General features: G+C 46.8%; 8 protein-coding genes across 8 annotated transcripts; 5 read left to right on the top strand and 3 right to left on the bottom strand.

The window, feature by feature from the left end:
* Positions 1-346: 346 nt before the first annotated feature.
* On the bottom strand, positions 347-2,032 carry GLAREA_06489 (S-adenosyl-L-methionine-dependent methyltransferase; the record flags this gene model as incomplete). Its single annotated transcript, XM_008081902.1, has 1 exon — positions 347-2,032. The coding sequence occupies one exon, from the start codon at positions 2,030-2,032 to the stop codon at positions 347-349; it is 1,686 nt and encodes a 561-aa protein (XP_008080093.1).
* A 365-nt stretch (positions 2,033-2,397) lies between these two features.
* On the top strand, positions 2,398-4,904 carry GLAREA_06488 (Nucleotidylyl transferase; the record flags this gene model as incomplete). Its single annotated transcript, XM_008081901.1, has 3 exons — positions 2,398-2,589; positions 2,675-3,826; positions 3,876-4,904. 3 exons carry the CDS (start codon positions 2,398-2,400, stop codon positions 4,902-4,904), a joined length of 2,373 nt encoding a protein of 790 aa, XP_008080092.1.
* A 541-nt stretch (positions 4,905-5,445) lies between these two features.
* GLAREA_06487 (uncharacterized protein) lies at positions 5,446-6,194 on the bottom strand (the record flags this gene model as incomplete). The annotated part of the gene is made up of 2 exons (XM_008081900.1): positions 5,446-5,451; positions 5,499-6,194. 2 exons carry the CDS (start codon positions 6,192-6,194, stop codon positions 5,446-5,448), a joined length of 702 nt encoding a protein of 233 aa, XP_008080091.1.
* Positions 6,195-7,354: 1,160 nt separating this feature from the next.
* GLAREA_06486 (uncharacterized protein) lies at positions 7,355-10,070 on the bottom strand (the record flags this gene model as incomplete). The annotated part of the gene is made up of 2 exons (XM_008081899.1): positions 7,355-9,162; positions 9,221-10,070. 2 exons carry the CDS (start codon positions 10,068-10,070, stop codon positions 7,355-7,357), a joined length of 2,658 nt encoding a protein of 885 aa, XP_008080090.1.
* Positions 10,071-13,052: 2,982 nt separating this feature from the next.
* Positions 13,053-13,312, top strand: GLAREA_06485 (uncharacterized protein; the record flags this gene model as incomplete). Its single annotated transcript, XM_008081898.1, has 2 exons — positions 13,053-13,131; positions 13,179-13,312. The coding sequence occupies 2 exons, from the start codon at positions 13,053-13,055 to the stop codon at positions 13,310-13,312; spliced, it is 213 nt and encodes a 70-aa protein (XP_008080089.1).
* Positions 13,313-14,205: 893 nt separating this feature from the next.
* Positions 14,206-14,442, top strand: GLAREA_06484 (uncharacterized protein; the record flags this gene model as incomplete). Its single annotated transcript, XM_008081897.1, has 1 exon — positions 14,206-14,442. The coding sequence occupies one exon, from the start codon at positions 14,206-14,208 to the stop codon at positions 14,440-14,442; it is 237 nt and encodes a 78-aa protein (XP_008080088.1).
* A 5,277-nt stretch (positions 14,443-19,719) lies between these two features.
* Positions 19,720-20,853, top strand: GLAREA_06483 (uncharacterized protein; the record flags this gene model as incomplete). Its single annotated transcript, XM_008081896.1, has 1 exon — positions 19,720-20,853. The coding sequence occupies one exon, from the start codon at positions 19,720-19,722 to the stop codon at positions 20,851-20,853; it is 1,134 nt and encodes a 377-aa protein (XP_008080087.1).
* Positions 20,854-22,132: 1,279 nt separating this feature from the next.
* GLAREA_06482 (uncharacterized protein) lies at positions 22,133-24,203 on the top strand (the record flags this gene model as incomplete). Its single annotated transcript, XM_008081895.1, has 2 exons — positions 22,133-23,723; positions 23,770-24,203. The coding sequence occupies 2 exons, from the start codon at positions 22,133-22,135 to the stop codon at positions 24,201-24,203; spliced, it is 2,025 nt and encodes a 674-aa protein (XP_008080086.1).
* Positions 24,204-25,129: the final 926 nt, after the last annotated feature.

The raw sequence follows: 25,129 nt of genomic DNA, 5'->3' as shown, positions 1-25,129 counted from the left end.
AAGTTTGGGAATGTGGAGTATGTGCGGTGGGAGAAGGGTGAGGATTCGATGCCGGGGAGTAGGGAGGAGATGTTGCCGGTTATGAGGTTTTTGGCGAGGAGGTTGAGGAGTAGGGTCGGGGTTCCGGAGGGGGCGGTTGAGGTTTGAGTGTAAGGAGAAATTTGGGGTGTTGTTGGGAGGTTGGTTATTAGACTCACGTAAAGGGCTTTGATTTCCACGCATTGCCTGAAAGGGTTTGGGAGATGATCTTACGAGCTTTGAGGTGTCGAAGGTTAGGTCACGGGATACAAAAACTCAGCAAATTACATTGCGGGCAAGATATTAAGCAGATGTACAGGTATTTATTCTATGACATGGTAGTATCACTAGGTCCAGGCGTTGACTCCTTTTCAGAAACCACGACTGGAACGCTCGCTACATCACCCTCAACTACAACAGCTTCTGCGTCCACAGCCGTCGCAGCTCTTTTGTCCTTCTCAGTTTGTCTAGCTGCTTTTTTCTGTTGCCTTTTGCTCATCGTCCCTGATACCGCCGCCTCGACGGCAGGATTTTGAGTTACAGAGAGATCAATCTTCTCCTCCCACTTCTGCCGTGCCTGTGCTTCATCTTCCTCTGACCATTCAATCGGCAGAACAGCAAATACCAAATAGCTGGTATGTGTCTTCAATTCTTGCTCCGCCCGGTGTACAAGATTACCTTCTTTGTATATCTTACGACCCACTAAGCTCTCAAGGATCTTGTCTTTGCTATTCGGGTTGCCTCTATCTCGCTTCCTGATCTCGGCTTTTTCACCAGTCTCATGGAAGGCCTTGAAGCTGCCCTCGACGTCTTTCAGACGGGCTACAGCTTCATCGACGCTGCTTGGTGTTGACAGAACACCATGTTGATTACCATTATCAATGCCAATACGATCTCGTCGAACCTCAAACCGCCTCTGAGACAAGTCTACCATCTCAATGTCCACCCATCCTAACCTTCTCATTGCAGACATGGTCCTCTGCACTTGTTCAATACATGGTGAAAATGTACATATGTGCACCGGACAGTGAGGATTCAATGGCGACACGAATGCCTCACACGTATCCGGCTCGCTTTTCACCTCTCCTGCTGATAAGTCTATTTGGTTGGGTTTTGGTTTGGATCTGGCGAGATGCGGCAACGCAAGCCATGGAGCAGGCAAATCTAGAAATATTGAATCTGCTTGTGGACTCTTGCCATCCACCAAAAATCCATCCTCGCAAACATCTCGATGCGTCACCTCTACTAATCCTTCCAAACCATGATCTTTCAGCTCCTGCTGCAGCTTCTCGTGTCGCTGTTCATGAAATTCGAAACTCCAGACTTTTCCAAGATGTTTCCTTACTGATTGACCATTTGTTGATTCATACCGTTCCTTGGTGTAGCCACTAAACACTGCTCTTGCAGAGGCATGTGTGAATGAACCACTTCCAGCGCCCGCTTCAATGATACTTGTTCCAGGCCGCGCACGAATCCTATGTAACACGTAGCTGTAATCTGGCGTGTATACAACCTGTGTTCGATGTGGTAACGAGCTCGTCCAGTTCTCGGGGGTAGGTGGTAGTAAATGAATGAATCCAGTAGCCGCAGGTGAAGCTTCAGCATCGTCCTTGGGTAGCGTTCCCACATCCACGCTTGCAGGGCTTTCAATCTTCACAACGCCGTCGCCACGACCGCTTTCTTGTTCGCTGATTTTCGCAATCTTCTCCAGGTGCCCCGGATCCTCTGACGACGCTTCTAACTTCCTCTTCTTCGGCTGCCGTCTCCCTCTAGACCCAGTGTCTACCTTTACAGCGCGCACCTGTGAGCCCCATGGCAATCCAATTAACTTCGTATGAGGAAACGATCCGAATCGCGTATTCACGACCTTCCCCTCCGCATACCCCTCATCGTCCTCGTCCGTGGCCTTGAGAAGAATCGGATTCTGCAGGTCGCGTTTGAGATGGATTATCGCCAGACGATCCTTTTGCGCGACTGTCCCAGGGTGCAAGAACGGCGACGCTTGGGAGGTCATGATCGATATCAATTGGCGTTGTGTTTGTTGAAAAGAATACAAATAAAAATCGCAAGGCTGAAGATCTGGACCCTAGGAAAAAAATATGTGGGGTCCCTGTTGCAACAACATGCGGATGCACAAAATACCACATGCACCCTGAAGTGACTCAATCCGTCAGCCCCTCCAGTCTTCCCCAATATCAACCCGTAAAACCACACTCCTTTCCGCCTTCTTTTCTTTAGATTTTACCTCCCGAGCGATAAATGAACTGAATGGTACTTTTCTCTGCCTCAATTCGCATCGCTACACGAATACGACCGCCAGCAACCTCTATTCTAGCCACGCGATCCTTTCGCAGCGCTGCGATTACCCCAACATTCGCCATGGCGCAATTGAAAGTACATAACTCTCTCCAGCCAGGGCCAGCTGTACCATTTACGCCCAAGGAAGAAGGCAAGGTATCGTGGTATGCTTGCGGTCCTACGGTTTACGATCATTCGCATTTGGGACATGCTAGGAATTATGTGTCCACCGATATTATCCGGAGGGTGATGCGGGATTACTTTGGCTACAAAGTCAATTTTGTGATGAACATTACGGATGTGGATGACAAGGCAAGCAGACCGCGATTTGTGACGGCGGGATACTAATAGGCCCTAGATTATATTGAAAGCCCGTAGACAAAGATTGCTCGAAATAGAGAAATCCAGAAAGTATTCCGAATCAGACCTGGCAAAGTTGGCTGCAACCGCTTTTCAGTCATACGCCGAAGCAAATCTACCAGAGCTTCTTACGTCGTCGGACGATTCTCCATTAAGTCCCAGCAATTACGTAGCGCGAAGAGATGCGGCATATGCAAAGGTGTTGGCTGGGGGGACTCTTACTGGGGAGGGAAAGCCAGGAGATGCGGAGGCTAAGATGAAGATGCATCTGAGCAACCTCACAGCGGCGGCCGCGGCGATACAGGAAGAGAAGGTCTTTGGTGGAGCGGACGAGATTTTATTGCCATATCTGGATTCGCTGTATAAGGACTCAATCGATGGAGCGGACCATACCATATTTACCGATGTGACAAAATATTGGGAGGACGATTTTATGGGTGATATGGATGCTCTTAACGTTATGCGACCAGACACTATTACACGGGTTACGGCCTATGTTCCTCAAATTGCCAAATTTGTAGAGCAGCTTGTTGCGAAGGGTTTCGCATATGAGGCAGAAGGGTCGGTATATTTCGACATTGCCGCGTTTGAGGCGGCTGGAAATCCGTATGCACGACTGCGGCCCGAGAGTAGAAATGATAAAGCGTTACAAGAGGACGGCGAAGGATCGTTGTCAAAAAGTCTTGGAGGTAAGCGAGGTCCCGGTGATTTTGCGTTATGGAAAAAGTCGAAGCCAGGAGAACCCGTGTGGGATAGTGTTTGGGGAGGTGGCCGACCTGGTTGGCACATTGAGTGCTCTGTCATGGCTTCTGATGTGCTTGGTTCACAGATGGACATCCACTCAGGAGGGATTGATCTTGCTTTCCCTCATCACGACAACGAACTGGCTCAGTCAGAAGCATATTTCTGTGAGCACGGAAAGGGCCCTCATAGTTGGGTTAATTACTTCTTACACATGGGCCATCTTTCAATCGCGGGGTCGAAAATGTCAAAGTCTCTCAAAAACTTTCAAACTATTAAGGATGCGTTAAAAACGGACTATAGCCCCAGAGGCATGAGAATTGTCTTTTTGATGGGTCGATGGAATGATGGTGTCGAGATATCATCGGATATGAGGACCATGGCGGAGGGGTGGGAGACTACTGTCAATGTAATCCTGGTCATCTCCCTCTTTGACGAAACACGCTAACATTCTTTAGAACTTCTTCATCTTGGTTAAATCCTTGATTGCTGACAAAGGTTCACATGTCACCTCGACTGCTGAGAGTTTAACGAACTTAACAATAGACAGTGAGACCCAGGAGGGGCTCTATGCTAACCTAGCGAAAGCAAGGGATGCAATGGAAAGTGCTTTAAATGACTCATTCGATACTCCGAAAGCCATGCAAGTGTTGTACGGCTTGATCAAGGAGGCCAATATCCATGTCAATACCCATAAAGCGAACGTGGACGTACCTGGTCTAGAGGCAATTGCACGATGGGTCACAAAAATGGTTGGAATCTTTGGTTTAGATTCCGCTGCAGCGCCACCTTATGATGGCTTAGGATGGACGAGCACTGCTTTCACTGGTGAGCTTACACCTTTGGAGATAGCAGAACCGTTCCATACAATGTTGGAGCGTGTACGAGACGAGATTGAGCGATTAGATATTCACTCACCAGCCCTGGACGCGATCCTTGCAACGAAAGTTGACACGGAGTTTGAGACGCTCACATCGAGTGGAACGAGGGACCCGGAGGCTCTGGTCATGCCATATCTTCGCGTTGTCGCCAAGGCACGAGATGAGATTAGAAAGCTGGCGCCAACATCGCCGGTCAAGAAAGAAATTCTTGCACTTTCAGATCGCATTAGAGATGAAGAGTTGACCAATCTTGGTGTATATCTCGATGACAGAAGTGATCAGGGGGCATTGATCAAATTCGTTTCAAAAGAGGAGCTGCTCGCTCAACGCGAAGAAAAAGCCGCCAAGGAAAAAGAAAAGCTTGCTCAGAAAGAGGCGGCAAAACTGGCTCGCGAGAAACTCGAAGCTGAGAAAGCAGAAAAAGCGAAAGTCAGTCCACTGGATATGTTCCGTGATGATCGATATAGCGAGTGGGATGAAGAGGGTATTCCTACCAGGACGAGCGATGGGAAGGAAGTACCTAAGAGTGGGATAAAGAAGATGAAGAAGGATTGGGAGAGACAGAAAAAGGCTCATGAGGAATGGAAAGCGAAATCTCAGGCTTAGAGAAGCGAGACTTTTATGCTGATGGGAGGCGTCTCAAAAGAACAAAAGTCCATCCATGTTGCAACATTGTGTTAGACCCACAAGACTCTGATGACATATACCCGGGCTAAAGCATTTATGCGATAGTGGCCATAGTCTTTTCAGTACATCTCTGAGGAATCCGAGTCCTTCCATATCATTTCCGCTAAGTGTGATTCTAGTAGTCGTGCCTCTCATAGAAACACCCCATTTTGCTCCACTGCTGAAACCCGCAAACTTTGACACGCTATTAGCTATTTCTTTCCAACCTCAAAAGGGAAATTATGCAATCCTAGCTTTTCAATAACTCGCAGTTCTCACCGTTCTCTCCGTCTACCACCAAACATACCAAGTCACAATCATTTTCATCACAACCCAACAAAGCCATCCACAGTCGCTCCGAATTCGACTTCTAGCCACCACCTCCAACAAACCACCCAGAGCATCCTACAACTTACAAACCCTCCCCCCACACTCCGTCATCGTATGCACAAACCTCAACTTCCCCCCCTCCAACCGAAACTCATGACTATCAGCCGCCATCATCATATGCTCCCACACGCAAAAAATACTCACACTCCCCATAACCTCATCAACCACATACCGTCGATGCGTATTCGGCGCCTGATTATGATTCGCCGGGATCCCAGGCTTGCAGCTATCATCTGGCAACCCTTTCCCCGTATACGCCGAGCCCTCGAGACGCGTACACGGCGTTCCCCAAGGTACGGCCTCAGAGGCCGTCGCGTTGTTCCACATGTCCATGTAGGCATCACCTGCGGCCTGGATGAGCGCGCGGGAGTCCTGTTTGCTGACGGGGATGGGATCCCATTTCTCGGCCAGCACGTACTGCAGCGTTTTTTTGGCGTCGAAAAGCCACGAGCCCGTCGTGCTGGCGATGGTGTCAATGCTGGTAATTTTGAGCGAGGCGTCGTATTGGATCTGCGTGCCTATCACGTAGGGCGTTGCTGGGTCGGCGACGATGAGCTCGGTGTAGGTGCGGCAGGCTGTCGTGTCTGCGTTTGTGCGGCGGTGGTCGATTTTGAGGGGTTTAGCCAGGACGCCCTTCTTGACGTCTGTGAGCTTGTTGTTTTCGGTGTAGGTCCAGTTGCTGGCGAGTGTGCTCTGGAGTGAGACGAGATTGCCGGCTGTTTGGGCGGCGATGTAGGAGTCTGTTGCTTTGATGAGGGATTCGCGGTCGCATGAGGGAGTTGGGATTGCTAGGACTGTGGTTGCGAGGGCTGTCCAGCTGGCTATTGAGTACAGAATCATGGTTGTGGGGTTTCAAGGTGGTGGTTAAAGGGCACTCTTGTTTTCGTCTTTTTCTTTTTCTTTCTGAATAGATACGTAGACTGTACAAACGTCAATTCTTTTCGATGGCTTGAACGCCACTACAGCTTGTTAAGTTTCCAGAATAGAATACATGTCAAATGTAGGACCCACCAAGTTATATCCCACATACCTGATGCGTACGAACTAAGTGCCGTCACTTGGCTCGGCGGTTGTATATATTAGCCGCCCCCATCGCGTCTCAACCCCTCGATTTCATTTGGTTATAACTACCATAATGAAGTAAGTATTGCAACTAAAGTAATGATTGCCAGTCTTACTCGTTTGCCCTAGCAACGTCGTGCGAGGAAGATAACCCGTAAGTGGGCATTGAGTGAGATAAGGGAAATACCCTATTTAAGTCGCGAATCGTGCTATCTGATAAATTGCGGTGTATAAACCTATCTTAAAATAGGACTCTGGATTCTTTGAAATTTGCTATTGACTTTTACACTCAAAGATGGTTGCTAGAATAATATCTCTAGGAAAATGTAAGTTCTACTAGTATTTTCCGTATAGCCCAACAACTTCACCCCATCTAATCTGACTCAGAGTCTTACATTCTCATCTAACTTGGTTTTACATAACATAGAAACAATTTTACAAAATCTATTGTTTTAACCCTCTTCTATCTCCTCGACACATTATACCCTTACTTCTATTCCATTTCAACTAGACAATTCTAACCACCCTTTCAATACTGTCAAATAATACAATCAACCTATTCCAAAACTCCTTTTTGAAACTCCTTCTCTAACAGGTATATATATCTTTTACTAGAAAAAGAGATGATGCTATTTACTTATATGGAAATACTAAGTAAACATAATTTTCTGGGTAAAGTAACGTTCTTTTACCATAAAGGGATGTCTTATTAGACGTGCAACCCACTGGCGGCCTTAGCAGATTCGTAGTGCACACTCTCAATACTATGCATAATGTTACAGTCTCATCAAATTTTCAACTGCGGGTAAATAGATTCTTCATCATTGCCTGTCTACTTGGTCAATTTATAGGCGTTTCTTCGAAATAGCAAACAGCTGTGACCTTCAGGCTTCAGAAGTAAAACGCGAGATCCAAACATCCATTTTCATTTCTTCGATCTACACAATTGAGACTGTCCTTGCATGTTTGTCAAGATCCCGATAATCTTTGATGACAACTCCTACCGAGGTAAATCTTGCCAAGCGTTCATACTTTTCGTCGCCAGGACTCAACTCGTCCGTAATGGGACCAAGTACAAGTCCTGAGATAGTATATCCCGAGCTCTGTGGGACTTTCTGAATCTCTGCGTTATCACCGACACTTGGTCTATAAGTCGCTTGTGCTGTTCCTGTCACATCCACTTTTTCCTCCTTATTTTGATCGTCTTTCTGTTCAGGCGCTTGAAAGGGAGTGGCAAAGAGGCACAGCAGGATATGACCATCGGGAGGTTGCCAGTCTTTGCATCCTGGATCTGTCCGATTTTTGGAAAACAGAAGCCGGCTTTGTTGATACCTAGTCTGGTGATTGTCTTGGAGTTCTAGGAGTTCATTCTCCTTCTGCATAAGCCAAGTAGTGAGCCCTCTTTCGTATTTCAGTACAGGACCTTTCAGTTCCAAAATCCCACTACCAACTTCGCCCAATGGAGCCACAGTTGATATTGGCACCGTGCTTGAGGTGAGGATTTGGGTTATTGGTATCGCATTGAGCGGCGGTACTCCTTTATAGCTTACTTCATTGTCATTTGAAGCCCATGACCATGACGGAGCTCGCCAATCGGGCGGTTTTGTGAGAGACAGTGTGGGATACGTCGACCAAAGTAAGCCCCTTAGTAAGTCACCGCTCCACAATCCTGCCAAATACTGATCTCCTGTCGAATCCTGGAATATTTGTGCAAGCGCCGAGATAGCAGGGAGTTTGTCACTCTTGACTGTGAGATCTCTTCGTGTGTACTCCTCGACGGCCTTGTACCAAATTTCGTAATCGTTCTTGACCGTGCCCTGGTTAATAGTCTCGTCATTCCTGGAATGTGACTTGTCATTACTTTTAAAAAACAGCTGACGAAGCTTTTGCAAGTCAATGGTCGGAGAGTCGTCTTCCGAGTAATCAACGCCTCCTGCAAATTCATGTTGTGTATGACATTCCCATCCCAGTCGTTCTCCAAAGAAAAGGATTCGAGGGGAAAGAACCCTTTCCTGAAAAGTCCACGCTCTCGAAGAGATTGGTTCTTCTGACACAAAGTAAGGTTTTTCCTTTTGTACGAGAACGTCGGTAATCACATCTCGAGAGAACTTTTTCCCAACATCCTCTGGCTTTCCTTCCGCGCTGGCGACAACTTCATAGATTGGGCTGACCAATATTCCCAAAGGAACTAAGGAGTTTTCAATCCGTTGGTGCTCTTGGCAATTTTCAATTTCCTTGAGGAAAGGGAGTGTGCATTTACCGGTACTTGCACAAATAGTCAAATACGAGTTCCGATAATACTCCCTCATCCGAGGTAGTTCTTTGGTTTTGTCTTCGGTGTGATCCTGGATAATACATAAGGAATCGATCCAGATATACTTAATACCTAGCTGGGTTGACACCCATATCGCGTCTTTCAGCGTGCTTGGAAGACAGCTTATGTTGAATCCAGCTTCCATTTCGCTCAGGGTGTTCGTCGTCAAAGAAAACTCCTGTGGGCCTCCCCAACAGTAGCTTAGAGAGATATAAAAGTCATGGGGCAAATCAGTGCCAGGGACCACACGTACGTTATCATCGCCAAGAATTTCGACAACTCTGGTGGGCAGAGGTCCTTTGACAGCAGGACGGCAATCTTTGTGGTTGGAAGTGCACTGAGATATCCATCTCTTGCCTGCATTAACCCACGGCTTCGAACCCACCAAGACCGGCCAATACTTGAGTCCTGGCATATTACCAGAAAGTATTCCTGCGAAAAAAACGTCAGAATTAACTACTGTGTGTGGAAACTCGACAAAGTGTCTGACCTGGAATACCGTAAACCTCGAGTACTAGCTCTCGTCTGAACCCTAAAATGGTCTTCAAATCTTCAGGAGGAACTGTCAGAGTGTGGCTGTAAGCTTGGAACCTCAACTTCCCAAACCCTTGCCATGCAAGATCGTAATCAATCGGTTGGACTATGAATTCAAAACCCGCACTTGTGCCATACTTCACAGCCAGCCCTTGCAATTTATTTGCTACCTCCGCGATCTTTCTACTTTCTTTCATAGCCGCTGAGCAACAGCAATCATCTATCGAAAATTTTCCAAACGCGTGATTCTTGAACGAGAAGCTGTACGTGGGATCATCGAACATCGAAGAGGCAAAGTAGGCGCAAAACTCGCAGAAGCTACCATGGTCGGGCTTGTCTTTCTCCAAAAAGCTTTTCCCGCCCTTTTCCTCGTCACCCGGACATTCCTTTGCATTTCGCTCATCCTCACCTTCTTCTTTCCCGCTATCATTGTTGGAATTTCCAGTGATCTTGCGAGAATTCGCACTATCATACTCCTTCGAAGTAATCGCAAATGCAAGATCCGAAAAGGTAATGTTCCAAGCAATGAATTTGTTCTGCTCTTGAAAGGTTTGCGATTCAGGGAAGCAGAAACATTTTAGGTCGCGAACGAGTGGACGACAAACTGGACATGCATCTCTCCACAAATCAATGTTGCTTTCTAACTCTGTAGCTTTCCCAAGAGTCAAAATGATGGGATTTTTGGGGAGAAGTCTGGCTTTAAAAGTTTGAGGGGTCATAGTCTTCATCCGTTCCGTGATTTGCTTTAAGAATTCATCCACAGATTGGTCATCCCCCATCGTCAAAGTGTCGTACTCTCGAACCATTTTGACTTCTGACTGTGACTTTCGAGATAATCAGAGAATCCGGAAGATCTTTCATGGCGAAAACAACGAGAGCTCGGGATGGTCGTGTCTCAAATACTTTCGATTGTTCAGCCGCACACAGCCCCCACGAGAGTATTGTGACCTCTCTATGGTACCGTGTAGTGAAGGTCTGGCTCAAAACTCAAGTTCGCGAAAACACGTTTTTAAACTTATCTTACGGGCTATATATTAGCTACGTTTTAAGCTCTTTAGCCCTTAGGAGTATAGGTAGAGTAAGTATACGCCTTTATTATATGTTTTACTAATTAATTAAAGCTCTAAAGCTAGTAGTTAGAGAGTAGAAGTCGTATTTTTAAGTAAGTTATTCGATAGCGGGGTTTTTACTTTTTAGCCTTAGAAATCTAGCGAAAACGGCTTAAGCGAAAATAAAATAAGACCGAAAGAACTTTTTTATTTTTTAATAAAATTATCCTTTTCTTATATTACTTAACGAAGAATAGCTTTTATTAAATTATTTTAAAAGAATCTAAAAGGTCTAAATCTACTCTATTATCTTATACTATCTTTACTAAGAGTAAATATCATGTTTTAGTACTATCTCGAGTAATATTACTTTACTGCTATTTTCGTATTCTTCGGATAAGAGTTTTGAGCCAGACCTTCACTACACGGCACTATACTTCTCGCCTATTTGGAAATTTCTGAAGCGACACAAGGCATCAGCTCAGCCATGCAGTCATTTTTTCTCAATCTCTTGTTTGTCATCTCGGAAACACCCATATGAGATTGATTTTTCACAATCATGTGAAGAAAAGAGAAAGAAAGAAAGGACCTCATAACCCGATATTGAGTGTGTGGTACCAATAAGAGGTTTATGCACTGTAAAATCCATCCGTTCGGGAGACATTAGTAAATACGGGCAAAGGGTTTGCTGCCCCTATTCAGGTCATTTGCACCTCTTTTCAGGTTATGATATGCTTGATGATGTAGAAGTAGTAAGTAATGATAGAGGGGTCAGCTGTTGAATTTGTGGAGGCAGCACGACCTGTGTAGCTGATCGTGACTAAGCTAATACTTCCACTTTCCTACGACTCTCTTAGATGATTTGACTTTGTAAGTTCCCGCTTTTACTTTACCTCTTTTTTGTTAGAACGAACCTTTTCGGGGTGGAACTCAGGCCAAAAAAAGAAATGGTCAAGAAAACCATCCTTCAAAGTCACATTCTTGACACAACTTTCGCTTTTCAAACCCACAAGAGTAAACGCAACATACCCGCAGAACAGCAAAATACATCAACAAATACCGCAACTCTTGTTAGTTTGCAATTGAGATGCAGAACCAATACAGCACATCGTGCAGTATTGACTACTCCATGGTGAAACAGTTCTACTGCGCGACGGACGTCCGCTTCCACAACAAGGACATAAAGTTTAAGCCCTAGCCATGGGATGACAACGCTACAGGTGGCGGTCTAAATTCAGTTTAAGCTTAAGCATATCACTAGTGCTTATTCTATTCCATTCAAGTTTGCAAGTAAACTTTGACCCTATGAGGACCAAAAGGCTGAGCTGCTGGCACGTAATACGCAAGATGAAGTCAACCCGTTATTGACTGCCAAATAATTGAAAGAATCCCGGCGATTTTGTCTTAAAGGGACTCCCATCTACGCTTACATTGACAAAAAGTCACCGCTAAAATTAAGCTAAACGGTACCACCCGAGATCGATCGGCAACTAGCAAATCGGGAATCGTGTTCCCCGCTCACATGCCATGGATTTTAGCTGCACCCCTATACCAACTGTACGACTATACAGTAGCCCTATGATCTTCATCCCTATTACTTTGCTGATAAAATGCAGCTTCGCTTGCAACACCACGCAACTTTAACGCTGTAACCTGCTTGACTCGTGAATTCGTGATGTCTTGGTGAACAGGAATAAGCAATTTGAAGTAACGCAACAAGATGCATTGCAATCCTCGTTGATAACTACAAAAGCCTTTACTCGTCCGTACCCTTCCATTTCCAGCTCCCAACTCTCATCCTCCTTATCACCACTTTCGTGGCCGCCACACCTATTCCCCCAAGCATTATCGGTCATTAATACCTTCCACAGCAGTAGAAGATTCTAAACCCACCTTCCCGCTGCTTACTCACCCTTCTCGTGACGGCATCCGAGTCAACGGGATTCTCGCGGGTATCGCTGAGATCGGCCAGATCGACGAGGCCGAGACTGGACTTGGGGAAGTAGTAGGCGGGGCTGAGCAGCTACTTCAGGTAGCTGAGAATATGCTGGGGGGGCTTTAGGAGGGTGTCTTATGACTGGGTTGGATTTTGAAAATGTCTTTGAGCTTTTTGTTATGGACTGCTAGTATGGATTTTGGGGTTTGGCATGATTTAAATGAATGTAATCTTGTAGGGGCTTGGGATTGTTGAATTGGAGAGGGGTGGAATTTCAATAAAAGCGTGCGTTTGAGAGAATGATGTGACATGTGTCGAGGTTTCCTCTCAGACATGTTTAAAGAAGCGTTTGGTCAAAAATGTAGGAAGTGTAGACTGTTGTCAAAAGTACTTCTCAAGGACAAAATTTGCGCTCTTCCGGGTTATCAAACAAACCCCGTTTGCTCTCATATGAGATAGGGAGAGTTTGGTATTACCGAGCGCTACATACAACTGATCGACAACTAGTACATAGGCCCCCTCATCCCGGTTATAAACTTGTACTCTCCACTCCACCCGTAGAAATTAGTATTAAGATCTCCATCTCTTCTACATTTTAGCGTTACGCAAACAGCAATGACTCGCAATGTCTTAGTGAAAAGAACATGCCTTGAAAATACGGAAGTCTACATAGCATCACGTTTCTACTGAGTATAAACAACGTGAGCGCTCCCACATCTAGCTGTATCTAACTAGCACCGCCAACTCAACCACTCAATCTTTGTCTTCATCCCAACCACTCAACACTAACACCACACCCCAAAATGCACTTCCAACTCCCAACACTCATTCTCCTGCTTACCACTCTCGTGGCCGCAACACCCATCCCCCAAAGCGACATCGGTTAGTAACTTCGTCTATGCGAATACACACCAACTGACTGTGCGCAGCATCCGGATTAGGAGGTGTCCTCTCGGGCGTCGGTGAGATTGCTCAGGTTGTAGAGATTGCGGATGGAGCTACACAAGCAGCTACAAAAGGGCTGGGGGCCGCGTTGGGGGCGGGCTTAGCCTTGGAGGGTTGAATGGTGGTCTGTAAGGGTTGAAGTTTGGGAAGAGTGGTTGGGGTACTTTGTGTCAATGCTTGGGTTCGAGTTCAAAGGGGGTTTGGGTTTGTTGAGGAGAAGGTCAATGGGAATACGGGGTTACAGAGGCTTGATCGTCAGGAATGATCAGTTCGAGGTTGAAATTATGCTGGAAGTGTGGTCTTGACTGGACCCTGTTACCATATGTCTGAAGTTCTATGTCAGAAATATTCAGAGGCGATTAGTTTAGTTCTAACTTCTACGGGAAGTTGACTAAGGGATGACTCAAGAGTACTACTCAAAGAAACATTATAGCGTCTTTCTAGAATATCATGTACTGTTGAGGAGTGTAACACAAAAATACTTAATTTCGCCTAACATCCGGTTCTTCAACCTGTGAAAAGTTCGTCCCGCCACTACCTTTTTCTTGATCCCAAATTGGATATAGGACTTAATACTTGAAGTAAAAGAGAGACAGACGTAGAATTGGCTCTACACAAGTGTATTTTGGAAGTTTCACGGCGGGGTATACCCGGCGCTTTAAAGTGTTACCGCAAGCCACCTACGATCGATCGACATCGGGATCTTCTTCCCCACCCAAGTGCCGATACTTTAACACGAAAAGTATACTTGATCTACACTACTTTATACAGTAGTTTGAAGATCACCGTATCTTGACATTTTCGCGGTCAAGTAAACTCGCGATAAATTTTCTTGGCTCGTTCTATCTCGGGGCAAAGGAAATGAGTTAACAATACCACAGATACGAAACACTGGTGCCATGTATAAAGCACGTCAATTCCCCGCTTGTAGAACAGCATACCTCCAACATCTCATCTGCACCCTCAACCTCCATACAAATCGACTAATATCATACTCCCCTACAACACAACATGTACTTCTCAATCCCCACCCTCCTCCTCCTCCTCTCCACCCTCGTAGCCGCATCGCCCATCCCCCAAGAAGAACAAGGCGGTGCTCTCGGCGGTATAGGAGATCTCGGTAATGGCGCCATTGACGCGGTTGGTACGGCGGCTACCGGGGTGGTCGATACGGTTAATGGCGTCGCGGGGGCTGTTGGGGATAGACTGGGACTTCCTGATTTGGGACGTCGCGTTGTCCTCGCATAAGGGGAGGGACATTTAAAGGTATTCGGTGAGCTGGGGTGACGGATGTTGGTTTGGGTGAGGCGGTGGGGGTTATAATTTGAGACTGAGCTGGGATGGGATGAAGGGGATTGGAGAAAGAATGTTGGGTACGAAGCGGAAAGGATTGACTTTCTGGATATGCGATTTTTTGCAAACGAGTCTATGTTGGGAGCACAAATTCAAGCTTGAGTTCGCAGCTTTTGGCTCTGTAAAGAAGCAGCACCCTAGCTTGGAAACTCGCCTATAGACAAAGGCGTAGCAGTATATTCCCTTAGAAGTACACTTAAATAGTCACTTAGGTGTATCTACAATCTTTGAATTATATATACCTAATAACATCTCAGATCTGAGCTTCCTTTCCTCACAAATCAAAATCCTGTACTATAATAAAACTACCTCTCTATTTCTCTATTCCTAGGTCTTACATACTTGCAAGATACTACTACTAAAACCACGAAACACAAAAGAACGTATATTATTGCCACTCTACAAATCCCACGAAGCACTTAAATGCTACTCTTTCTTTCATTTTTTCAATTTCTAAGTGTTAGAGTATCTTTCATCTCTCACTCTAAGGGTACATTTCTTTTGCTCTCTAGTGTAAAAGGTTCTTTGTGTTTCCTTATTATAAAAACAAAATTTATGCTATTATGAAATCGCGGTCGAGATCCTTTTGTCTTGTGTAATCTTGCGCTTACTACACCTCTAAACTATCGCCCTCGGGTTCCAGGAACAGAACTTCATATTACCTATAATTCCTAACTACCCACCTCTACCTTTCCAAAGAACTCTTTAAGTACATACTCGTCTCGTAAAGAGGTGGTAGAAGTTTGGAAACCACGGTTAACTTAAATCGGGATATAGTATATCGAGGTAATGGTATGCAAATCTCAAAAGGAGTGTAAATACCAAGAGTGTAGATTTCTTTTACTACTTAGATTCTTCTTAATTGGTGCGGAAAATATAGATAACGCCATCGGCGGAAGGAAAGTCTTTAACAAAGGCTTCGCGCACAAATTTCGTGGAACAAATCCTGCCCCAACAACTGCCCTCATTTTCGATACGAGCTACTGTAGTATACCAGATGCGAGACTCCCAGGTTTGTAGTTGACTGGAGCTATTTATTTAGTAAACACCTCGATTATTGAGATAGTCTAGTCTATCGAGGAACGACTTAACAGATTTAAATTTAACTGCTTAATGAGCTATTATAAGTTGGCCTGAGATGTATAGTAGACTAGCTTAATTTAGATTAAGTAATAAGTAGTACTCGTGATTACTTTAAGTAGTTTAAGTATTCACACTACTCAACTTAATTGAACTCAACTCATTTTACGCGCTCTGATGACCGTTTCTAGCTCTAAATTGTGGTATATCCCCCGCCTCCCCCCGCCCCCCCCCCGGGAAAAAGGGTTCGTGACAACGGAATTAAGTCAAATGTAGATGTTAGGGTTTACAAGAACTATTTATAAGCACATACGAGTTTCTGAAATACACACTTGTAACCAAAAGATTAACTACAAGTACAATCACCATACGAATCAGTTGAAACCCTCCAGCTCTCAAAATCGCACAATCCATACCTCCAATAACCAATCCACACCTCCAATAACCACCCTCCACAACTCCTCAATCCCAAGCTCAACGCAATCTCGTACACCCACCAATCAACCAGCCCTCCTTACAGCAGAACCGCGCTTGCGGCTGTTCAATACGAGGTCGATCTTTCTCGCGTTTAAGAGTCAACACGAGGCAGCTGAATGGCATTTGCGGTGCTTCTCTGTACGAAGTAGATCTCTCTCGCGTCTACACTCATATCCTATACGAAGTAGATCTTTGTCGAGTACACTTGTATCTAATACAAACTCGATCGGCTGCGGCTATATATTGTGGGGTTTAGCTCTTCCCCTATCCGCTGTGGAAAGAATACGAGAAATGACATAACGCCTGTACACCAAGCGATTTCATTTTTCAATAGGAGAGCCGTTGAATCGAGTGTCGATATTCCAATCAAAATAAGATCACATTCGTGGTCCCAACCACTCGACATGGCAATCCCACATCAGGAAATATGCGCGACGTTTTCAAAAACCAGGAAACAATCCCAGTTCCTCCTCCCTCGCAGCGTCGCACTCGTGGGAAACTCACCGGCTCACTTACCAATTCCGCATGATATTTGGTTCGCGATAAGGCAGCGAATGAGGTTAGGCGATGAGGGATATGATTGCTTAGCCGAAGGCGCTTACTGTGCGAAAGATTCGCTGGCGGAGCTTTCTCCATATCTTGAGCGTGATTCGAAGTTCTGGTAGATGGAGCGTGAGTCTTGTCGTGCATAGGTAGGTACAGTGAACTCTATGCTAGCTACATGCACGTATGAAGATACTCGGAATGGCCGAAAGGACACTAGATTAGTATATTTTTATTCAAGAGAAATTTTACCTTTCATCCATCCAGGTTCTTGATCGGAAAGTTTCTTACCCATCAAATCGACTAGGTGTAGATTAATATATGCCTCGCATATCTGCAAAGCTTGGTATGAAGATACGTAGATATCATTGGCGTGCTTAGCTATTTCTCCGGCAGGAGTGGGGGGTCAGGACCAAGCTCTGTACGGATGGTTGGATGAAAAGAGTCGGACGAGATGGGTGTGTTTGGTTCCGGAGACTGGGTACAGGGTGGAAAACGTCACTGGCTTTCCATGGCTGGGAATGGGAGTTCTGTGATACGGAGGATGCATGCAGAGAGAAGTCGAGAGATTCCGTTGTGCGACTGTGCTGGTGCTTGTGCTTGTATGATGGCAAATACCGAACTTGACGTCTGAGCCGTGTGAGCACAGTTACATCAACCGGGGAGTCATGCAGCTGTCTACCTACCAGAAGTTGCTGTCACAGCCGTGTGATGTGATTGTGCCAGACTTGCAGTTGCAGACCGCATTTTCGAAGTTCGAAATGGCATGATTAGTTTCCAGGGAGAAGTTTCCAGCCCAGACGGTTGATATAGATGTCCCGGAGCATAACCAACTGCCAGACATGGATTCTTCCAAGGATCGCTCCTGAGTATGCGATCATCTTTCGATGCCGAAACCTGGAGAAGGGGGGTCGGTTAGAAGGGGAAGAAGAAAACTTGAATTGTTGAAACTTTGGGACGGAGAGGATGATATTAGGATGGACCGGTGGACGTGCTGTGATGGGAGTGTAATAAACGCCGTGATATAGAGGTGTTAAAAAGTAAAGGTTGCGCTCTTGCGTGCTTCTTCTGCGAATTGAATGCATTCTCCCTTCCATTGTTTGGTGGAAATACCTTGATAATTTGTGGAAATACCTTCGAGACAACACCAAAGATCTCAACATCGCGATATCCGTAACCTTACTTGGCACAATACTTTGTCGCGTCGCATACCAATCACGACCATTCCAACACGACCTGGGCGCATCACCATCGCAGACACAGCATATATTGATTGCGATCCTCGACCCACGATAGACGATCCACCACGTTGCATCGTCGTGGGAGCTCTGAGTAAGGCATCACCGCGATCGATTTGGATTACTCCAAGGTCAGCTCAGCCAGGTGCTGACTACGGCAGCAGATACCTCTTCTTGCGATCATTGGCGGGTCTGCGACGATATCGCAGAAGCTCGACGGGTTCCTGTACGCGTTCGGATGTACGGTGTTGATAGCGATCTAACACAGCGTGGGCATTATCTTGAAAAGGAAGAAAGTTGGAGTGCGATTGACATTGCTTTGGCGTTTGTGTTTGGGTATCGACGGAGCCACAAGGTGAGACCCTTCTTTTCTTTTCTCTGGAAGACGTGCGCTTGCAGGTTTATTGCTTCCACCGCTTCTGGCATCTGGAACTTCGAGAACACACGCCAGTGGAATTCTCCTAATTCTCCTCAGCTGTTAGTTGGCAAGATGCGTGGGGAGAGACACGGGAGAGAAGCGCGTCGGGAGGTAAACATGTGGATGTTTATTTGAGCTTTGATTCCTCTGAATTCACATCCACTGCTTTGCTCAATCTCGTCTTCTTCATCGCTTCTCAAGTAGCATCGCCTCTCTTCGCTCCTCTGACGACTTGTCCGCATGAGGCCGCCGCTTGACTGAATCCTCGGCGGCTCTTTGTTGCCCCTCCTCGTCCGCTCTGGCTCGGCGCATCTGGAGGCGTCGAAGGACTCAAAGTCACATCGTGCAGGCAAGCTGAGGACGCCATCTCTACCCACGTTTCCTATCGCCCTGGTTCTGTGAGCTGCCACTGGCCAGACACATCTCACGAGCTGAAGCTGGGTCGTTGCTGAAAGATAAAGGCGCCGAGAAGTGCTTTCACTGCGATTCACTGCTTTGAGCTCGACGCTGATTCCGACGCTTGAGTAGTGGTGGAAGAAAGCGAGAGGGCGCCCGCGCTAATCCAACCAACGCCTTAGACAGACGCTCTTGCACCGAATAATACGCCGCATCCAGCCAAATCAGATTCGAGAGTTCCAACTTCCACCTACAACAATATTCCGTCTTCGTAATTAATTCCTACTACGACTCTGCGACTGCGACTGCGACTGCAACCACTCACCACCAACCACCTCTACTCGTCCTAATTCCTCCTACCTTGATCGTACTCGCTATCATTCCGCGTACTTCTACTTCGACTACACCATCCCACCATCCACCATCCACCACCCACCCCTCCACGCCAACCTCACTTGTCTTCTCCACCTTTGGCCGTAAACATCGCTCCGACCCATTTGTTACCCAGCAGATACCGAGTCTGTCATCCTCGTCTCCACCCAACCGCACCCACTCATCAAGAGGCAAAGTCGATTATTCGACCACTCACGGCCCGTGTCGCTGCTTGCATAACCCGCTGCGCTTTGCTGACACCAGAATCACAAACATTCGACAACAATCATCAGCAACCATCTGCTGCTCTCGTCGATCTGCGCACTATAAAAGCTTCACGCCAACGATCAATTGATCTCGATTAACCCTCCACCAACCCTCTTTGAAACGCTGGGATCGCCGACACCAGATTAGCTAGCATCCTCGTCCTGTCGCGGATTGGCCCTTTTCCAAGTAACGGGCCAACTACTCCGTCTAGCTCTGGACGCCGCCCACTACACCACCCCAAAAATCGGATCTAGTGTCTCGCGATAACCAACATTTACGAAAAGCTTCCTGCCACGCCTGGTCCACCTGCAAATACCTCACTTTCGTCACCTTGCTTGCGTTGCTCCATCCCACTACATATACCACTACACGTCCAACATGATGGCAGACTTGCCTAGGAGGAAGCCAATGCCATCGGGGTATCAGGCCACGCCGCAGGTTCAGAACAGCATATATGGGCATAGTCGAACACGAACAACTTCCTCGAATACTTTTCCTTCCAATTTTCAGCCACAGCAGCCTCAACAGCTGTACCCAAACAACATGGCACATATACAGTACTCCTCTCGGAGAACGCCTTCTACAAATACCTTTTCTACCACCGCCAGCAGCGGCAATGGGCCAGTACCCCAACGACAGATTTCTCAAGATCTGAGAAGATCGACCTCGTCACGATCTGGCAATCAGCAGCCGAGCAGTTACGTGGCACTCATGCGAAAACAAAAGGCCACGGTGTGGTGTGATCGAGCCCAACATGAGGATCCGCGCATGATTGCGGCACAAAGACAAGCGAAGATGAGGGCAACAAAGGAAGTGGTCGGTGGTCTGGCTCCTCAACGAATTTCCACCAGCGGATCTAGCGGCGGTATTGCAGGTAGCAACAGAGTTACGGCAAAGATCCGGCATCACGGAAAAGCTGGGCTGGTTGGATACAGTCCTGGTGGTCTGGTCGGTGGTGTGGGAGGAGTTCCTATGCGTCTAAGCGCCAGTGAAGTTGAAGGTGAAGATAGTGATGATGATGCGGATAGTGCTATGGGTCCAAAATATCACCAACGAAGTGGCAGTGGGAGGAGTAGCGTGGGGAGTGGACGAAGTGGTAGAAGAGGTCTCACATACCGCCAATCTGGAGCTAGTTCGGGCAAATGGAGTTCTGGCAATACACCACCTAGTGAGCGGGAACGGCAAGACTCTGCTGGTGGATATACGGATACTGCGGAAACACCCGTTCCAGCTGCCCATCAAAGACAAAAGGACTACTTTACCGGTAGCGGCAATGGAGGTGATGGCACTAGGAGCGTGGGCAGTGGAAGTAGTGGTGAACGTGCTGACGCCGTGCCTGACCTCGGAGACGCCGCAAGATTGGCTAGCAACAGTCTTCTCAAATCCACCGTCACCCGAGAAAAGAGCGTCCGAAATCCAGAGGAGTTACGTAGAAGAGGAAGTGTAGATGAGCGAACCATGACGATGAGCGCAGGCCGATTGTATATTGCAAACCCGGACAATGATAGCGATTGATGGAGTAGTTTGGATGCGTGGATTGATGGATATACCCAAAGATGATTGATGGTTGGAAGATTGAATGGGTTTGTTGCGTTGCGTACACACTTGCATGGGCATAGGGCATTTTCAAAGCGGCGTCTTTGAACTTCTTGGAGATTTTGGATATAGCGTGCTTTTTTTACTCTCTTTTAGGCGTATGGGATACGAAGCACAATTGGGTTCGGCGAGACTTTGTGTATAAACTTCTGATGAGACCCGGCAGCGGGGGATTGCTTGGTCTTGGGGCTAGGCTTTAGGCTTTATTCGTTAGGGCGATGGCTCGAAAAGAATTTGTTGTTTTGCGTTGCTTGGATGTTGAGCGGGTGGTGGTCGTGGCTTTTTTGTACAGTGATAGACGACCGTACGTATGTGTGAGGGTGAGGGGGTTTGGGGATAATAATATGGGGATTGAAGTTTCTATTTTTGATTTGCTTGATTGTGAGATGTGCGACTTGTGAGTTTTGCGGAAAAGTGCTATGAATTGGTGAAATAGTGATTTGGTTCTGTCATAGAAGATTTCTAATGAGAGAACACTACGTTGGAATTCGGCTGTAAACCTGATAACAGGCGAGAAAATAGTGCTTAACTTCATGGTCTATTCTCATCGCCAGGGCAAAAGTACTGAGGGGGAAATCTTTAGAAGGTTATATCTGTTATAGATGCTTGACTTCACAAGAACCTTGGAATCTATAATAAGATGAAAGTAGTGAAGTTAGAATTTTGAAGATAATTTCACGAATAATTTTTACAGAGGCAATTGTCTTTATTGAGCTAGGCAATATAATATAGTTTCTGTTTTATACTTAATTCATGTTTTTGGAAGATTCAATTGGGAAGTAAGTTTTGACGCCGCCTTTCGCACAATTTCAGACCCCTCATGTTGAAGTGCCGGAGCAAAAGCAGCGTCGAATTAGACGCGAAACCACTTCCCGTCCAGAAACGCGAACGTCGCGTCCAACTTCACGTCCCATCTACACCCCGGAAACTTCAACCCCAATTCACGACCAATGAACCTCCATTTGTACAGTAAAGAAACTGGCAATTGATGACTGCTAGAAACCTTCGAATCAACCTCAATTCATAACATTCGAATTCAGTACAGGTATTCATTACCACAGCGGCGTTGAGTCAGGAAAAGCATCAGTCGAATACAGCGTTGGACGTGTATTTTTGCCCTTTGTCGACGGGCTGTCAAGTTATCATTCCTACGATATATAGACACACCGGAATATCGCAGACACTAAACTTGCACGACATGTCCGTCCACGAAACTCCTCGTTCTCTTAAGAGGGATCACGATGCCTTTACCGACCGCCCCGATGTTCAGCAAATACTCCCAAATCCTACCAACTTCCTTGAGCAGTTGAAAAAGGAAGAAGACAAATCAGATGCAAACAAAATATCAGCGTCCTCAGAGATAATTCAGCCATCACAACCTCAAAGAGAACCCAGTCCCGCAAGAAGCACAACCGAATCGCTTCTCAGCGATGTCGGTCCCTTCACCCCCTCAGATGTTGCAAACTCTCCGATGATATCAGCTGTTGCCACTACAACCTCGAATACAGCCTCGCCGTCTGCTTTCGCGGCATTGAATGGCAACCCTCCTCCGCCTTCGAAGAAAGTGAAAATGACATTTGCGGAGAAAGAGGAGAAGCGGATTTTGAAGGAGATTAAGGAGGCGGAGAGGGCGGCTGATAAGGCGAAGAAGGAGGCAGAGAAGATGGCGGACAAGGTGCAGAAGGAGGCAGAGAAGGCGGCGGAGAAGGCACAGAAGGAGGCAGAGAAAGAGGCGGATAGGAGGAAGAAAGAAGTCGAACGAGAAGAGAAGAGAGCGGCACAAGAAGCAGAGAAGGCTGCTAAGGAAGAAAAACGGAGGAAAAAAGAAGAGGAGAAACAAAAAGTAGAAGAAGAAAAGAAAAAGAAGGAACGGTCACAGAAGAAACTGAATAGCTTCTTTAGCATCCCATCAACGGCTGCTAAGGGAAGACGTGGAAGTGTGGATAGCAAGGAACGTGGATCTGCAAGCCCAGCACCTGAGAATTCGAATTTGGGTCTACCAACTGCAGTGGCTACAACAACAGCCGCCGTCACGCCAAAAAAACCAGAGCGGTCATGTTACGAAAAGACGTTTCCTGACTTCTTCGTTCACAACGATGTAAAACTTGCAAAATGCAGTAAATTTGAGCGGGACGGAGATGCTATTGAGGCATTAGAAAAGACCTTGGACGGTTACTTAGATGGAAGTAGAAGTCCAGATCGAACGAAGCCCCGGCCATTTGACGCAAATGATTTATTTCATCTTTCCGGTCAAGATGTTCAGCGTGGAAAGCATTGTATGCCAGTACGAGATATTATGGCGGAGTTTTTTGGAATTGCGTCAAAGCCGATTGATTTGACAACGGATTCACAGAACTCACAAATCAAGAGGAGAGGAGACTTGCTACGAAGAGTACCATTGAAATTGTTGTCGTTTGCTGAAGATGTCAGACCACCATATCGAGGAACATACACCAGTCGGCCTGTCAATGGGATGACGAAACTTGCTCGAAATCCGCTGAGGAGAGATTTGCCTGATACAAATTATGATTACGATAGTGAAGCTGAATGGGTTGAGGATGATGATGCAGAGGACTGTAATAGCGATCGTGATGAAGAGGAGGGTGATGAGGATGCTGAAGATATGGATGGATTTCTGGATGACGAGAATGATGATCTCGCAAACGCAAAACGAGCTATCATACCTGGTAATGATTTAGAACCTGTATCGACAGGCTTATGCTGGGAAGACAAGCATAAGCGGAATACAAACGTCAAAATGTTGCCATATCGGATGGAGATTATCATTGGTAGGTTTCTCATCATATGCTCCGACAACCCCTCTAACATCAACAGATCCAAAACTCAAATCCATCGACCCATTCTCAACCTTCTACTGGGCGCCTAACCCACCCCTCCAAACCACAACAATGGACCCCCCTCGCATCCCCCTCACAACCATCAAACCCAACGCCTCCACCCTCCCATGTCCACCCAAACCCTTCTTCGCTCCCGCTTCCTCAACCCCATCATCTTCACTTCCTCAAACTAGCAAACTCCCTCCCGGCCGCCCCAAACTCCCAAAGCTCCTCCCCGCAGACGACATCCCGAAATTCCGCCAAGCGGTTCAGGGCAGTAACCTAAGTAAAGTGGGCTTGATCGAGGTCCTCAAGAAACAGTTCCCGGGACGCCAGGCCGCGGCTATCAAGGGCACGTTGGAGGTTGTGGCAAGACGCGTGGGGGTTAAGGAGAAGGATAAACGGTGGGTTGTTGTTGGTGATGTGGAGTAGGTGTAGAGTCGAGGTGGAGTAGGGGGATGGGATGGGATGGGATGGGGTTTGCGGGTTTTGGTGTTTGGGTGTTTTTAATGGCGTTGGAATTGGGATGGGGATGGAGATGGGGTTACAGGGGGATAGATGGGAAGTGGGATCTGAGGAAGTCAGTCGGGATGAATGGAAGTAGCGGGGTTATTGTTGTGTTGATATGATACTGGCCGGGCTTGCTTGTATTGCTGGGTACGGTATGTAGCGATAGAAAGGGGGTATAGCATAGCTGATATATGGGACTTTACTCGCTAAACTTGCTTTGCTTCTCTCATCGTCCCGTCCTTGTACTCACCGTGAGAAATTTCCGTTCTGCGAAATTCATGACCTTGTCATATACTGTTTCTCGGCGAGAGGGGCGCGTGGCGTGGCTACCTAGGTCACGGTTTAGATGGCGAGCGTGCCGGCCGCTGATGCGTGTGGGCGTGGGCTGGATGGGAGGATAAGAGTGTAGATTTCTCTTTTGATAACGGGGATTGGGTGGACCGTGAAGGGATTTAAAACACGATTGGGGTGTTTAAGGGGATGCGGTGGAATGGGGGGATTTTGCGCGGGCTGGGATGGCTGTTCTGAGGTTTGAGGGGATGGGGTAGGCGTGAGGGTATGTGGTTGAGGTAAGCGAGGGGGGAGGCGGTGATGGGTTTTGCGGGAAGCGGTTTGGTTGTGTTAAGGATGTGAATAGGGGGAACGTTGTTTGCTTAGAGGCATATCACCGAACTACAAAGGCTAGGTGGGAGTATATCTAGAAAAGAACTCTTACCCTCTAGAACGGAGGGCCGGAGGCTGTATTTAGGGGAGAGCTAAGCGAGTACCCCTGACTACTAGCTACGGCCAGACCTAGCTTTGACGAGGTAGCTATTTTGCTGGTTGTTTAACGTCTTGGGGCCTTGTAC

Source organism: Glarea lozoyensis (genome assembly GCF_000409485.1).
Source record: "Glarea lozoyensis ATCC 20868 chromosome Unknown GLAREA15, whole genome shotgun sequence".
NCBI lineage: Eukaryota > Fungi > Ascomycota > Leotiomycetes > Helotiales > Helotiaceae > Glarea > Glarea lozoyensis.
This window is presented reverse-complemented; position numbering and strand designations above follow the sequence as displayed.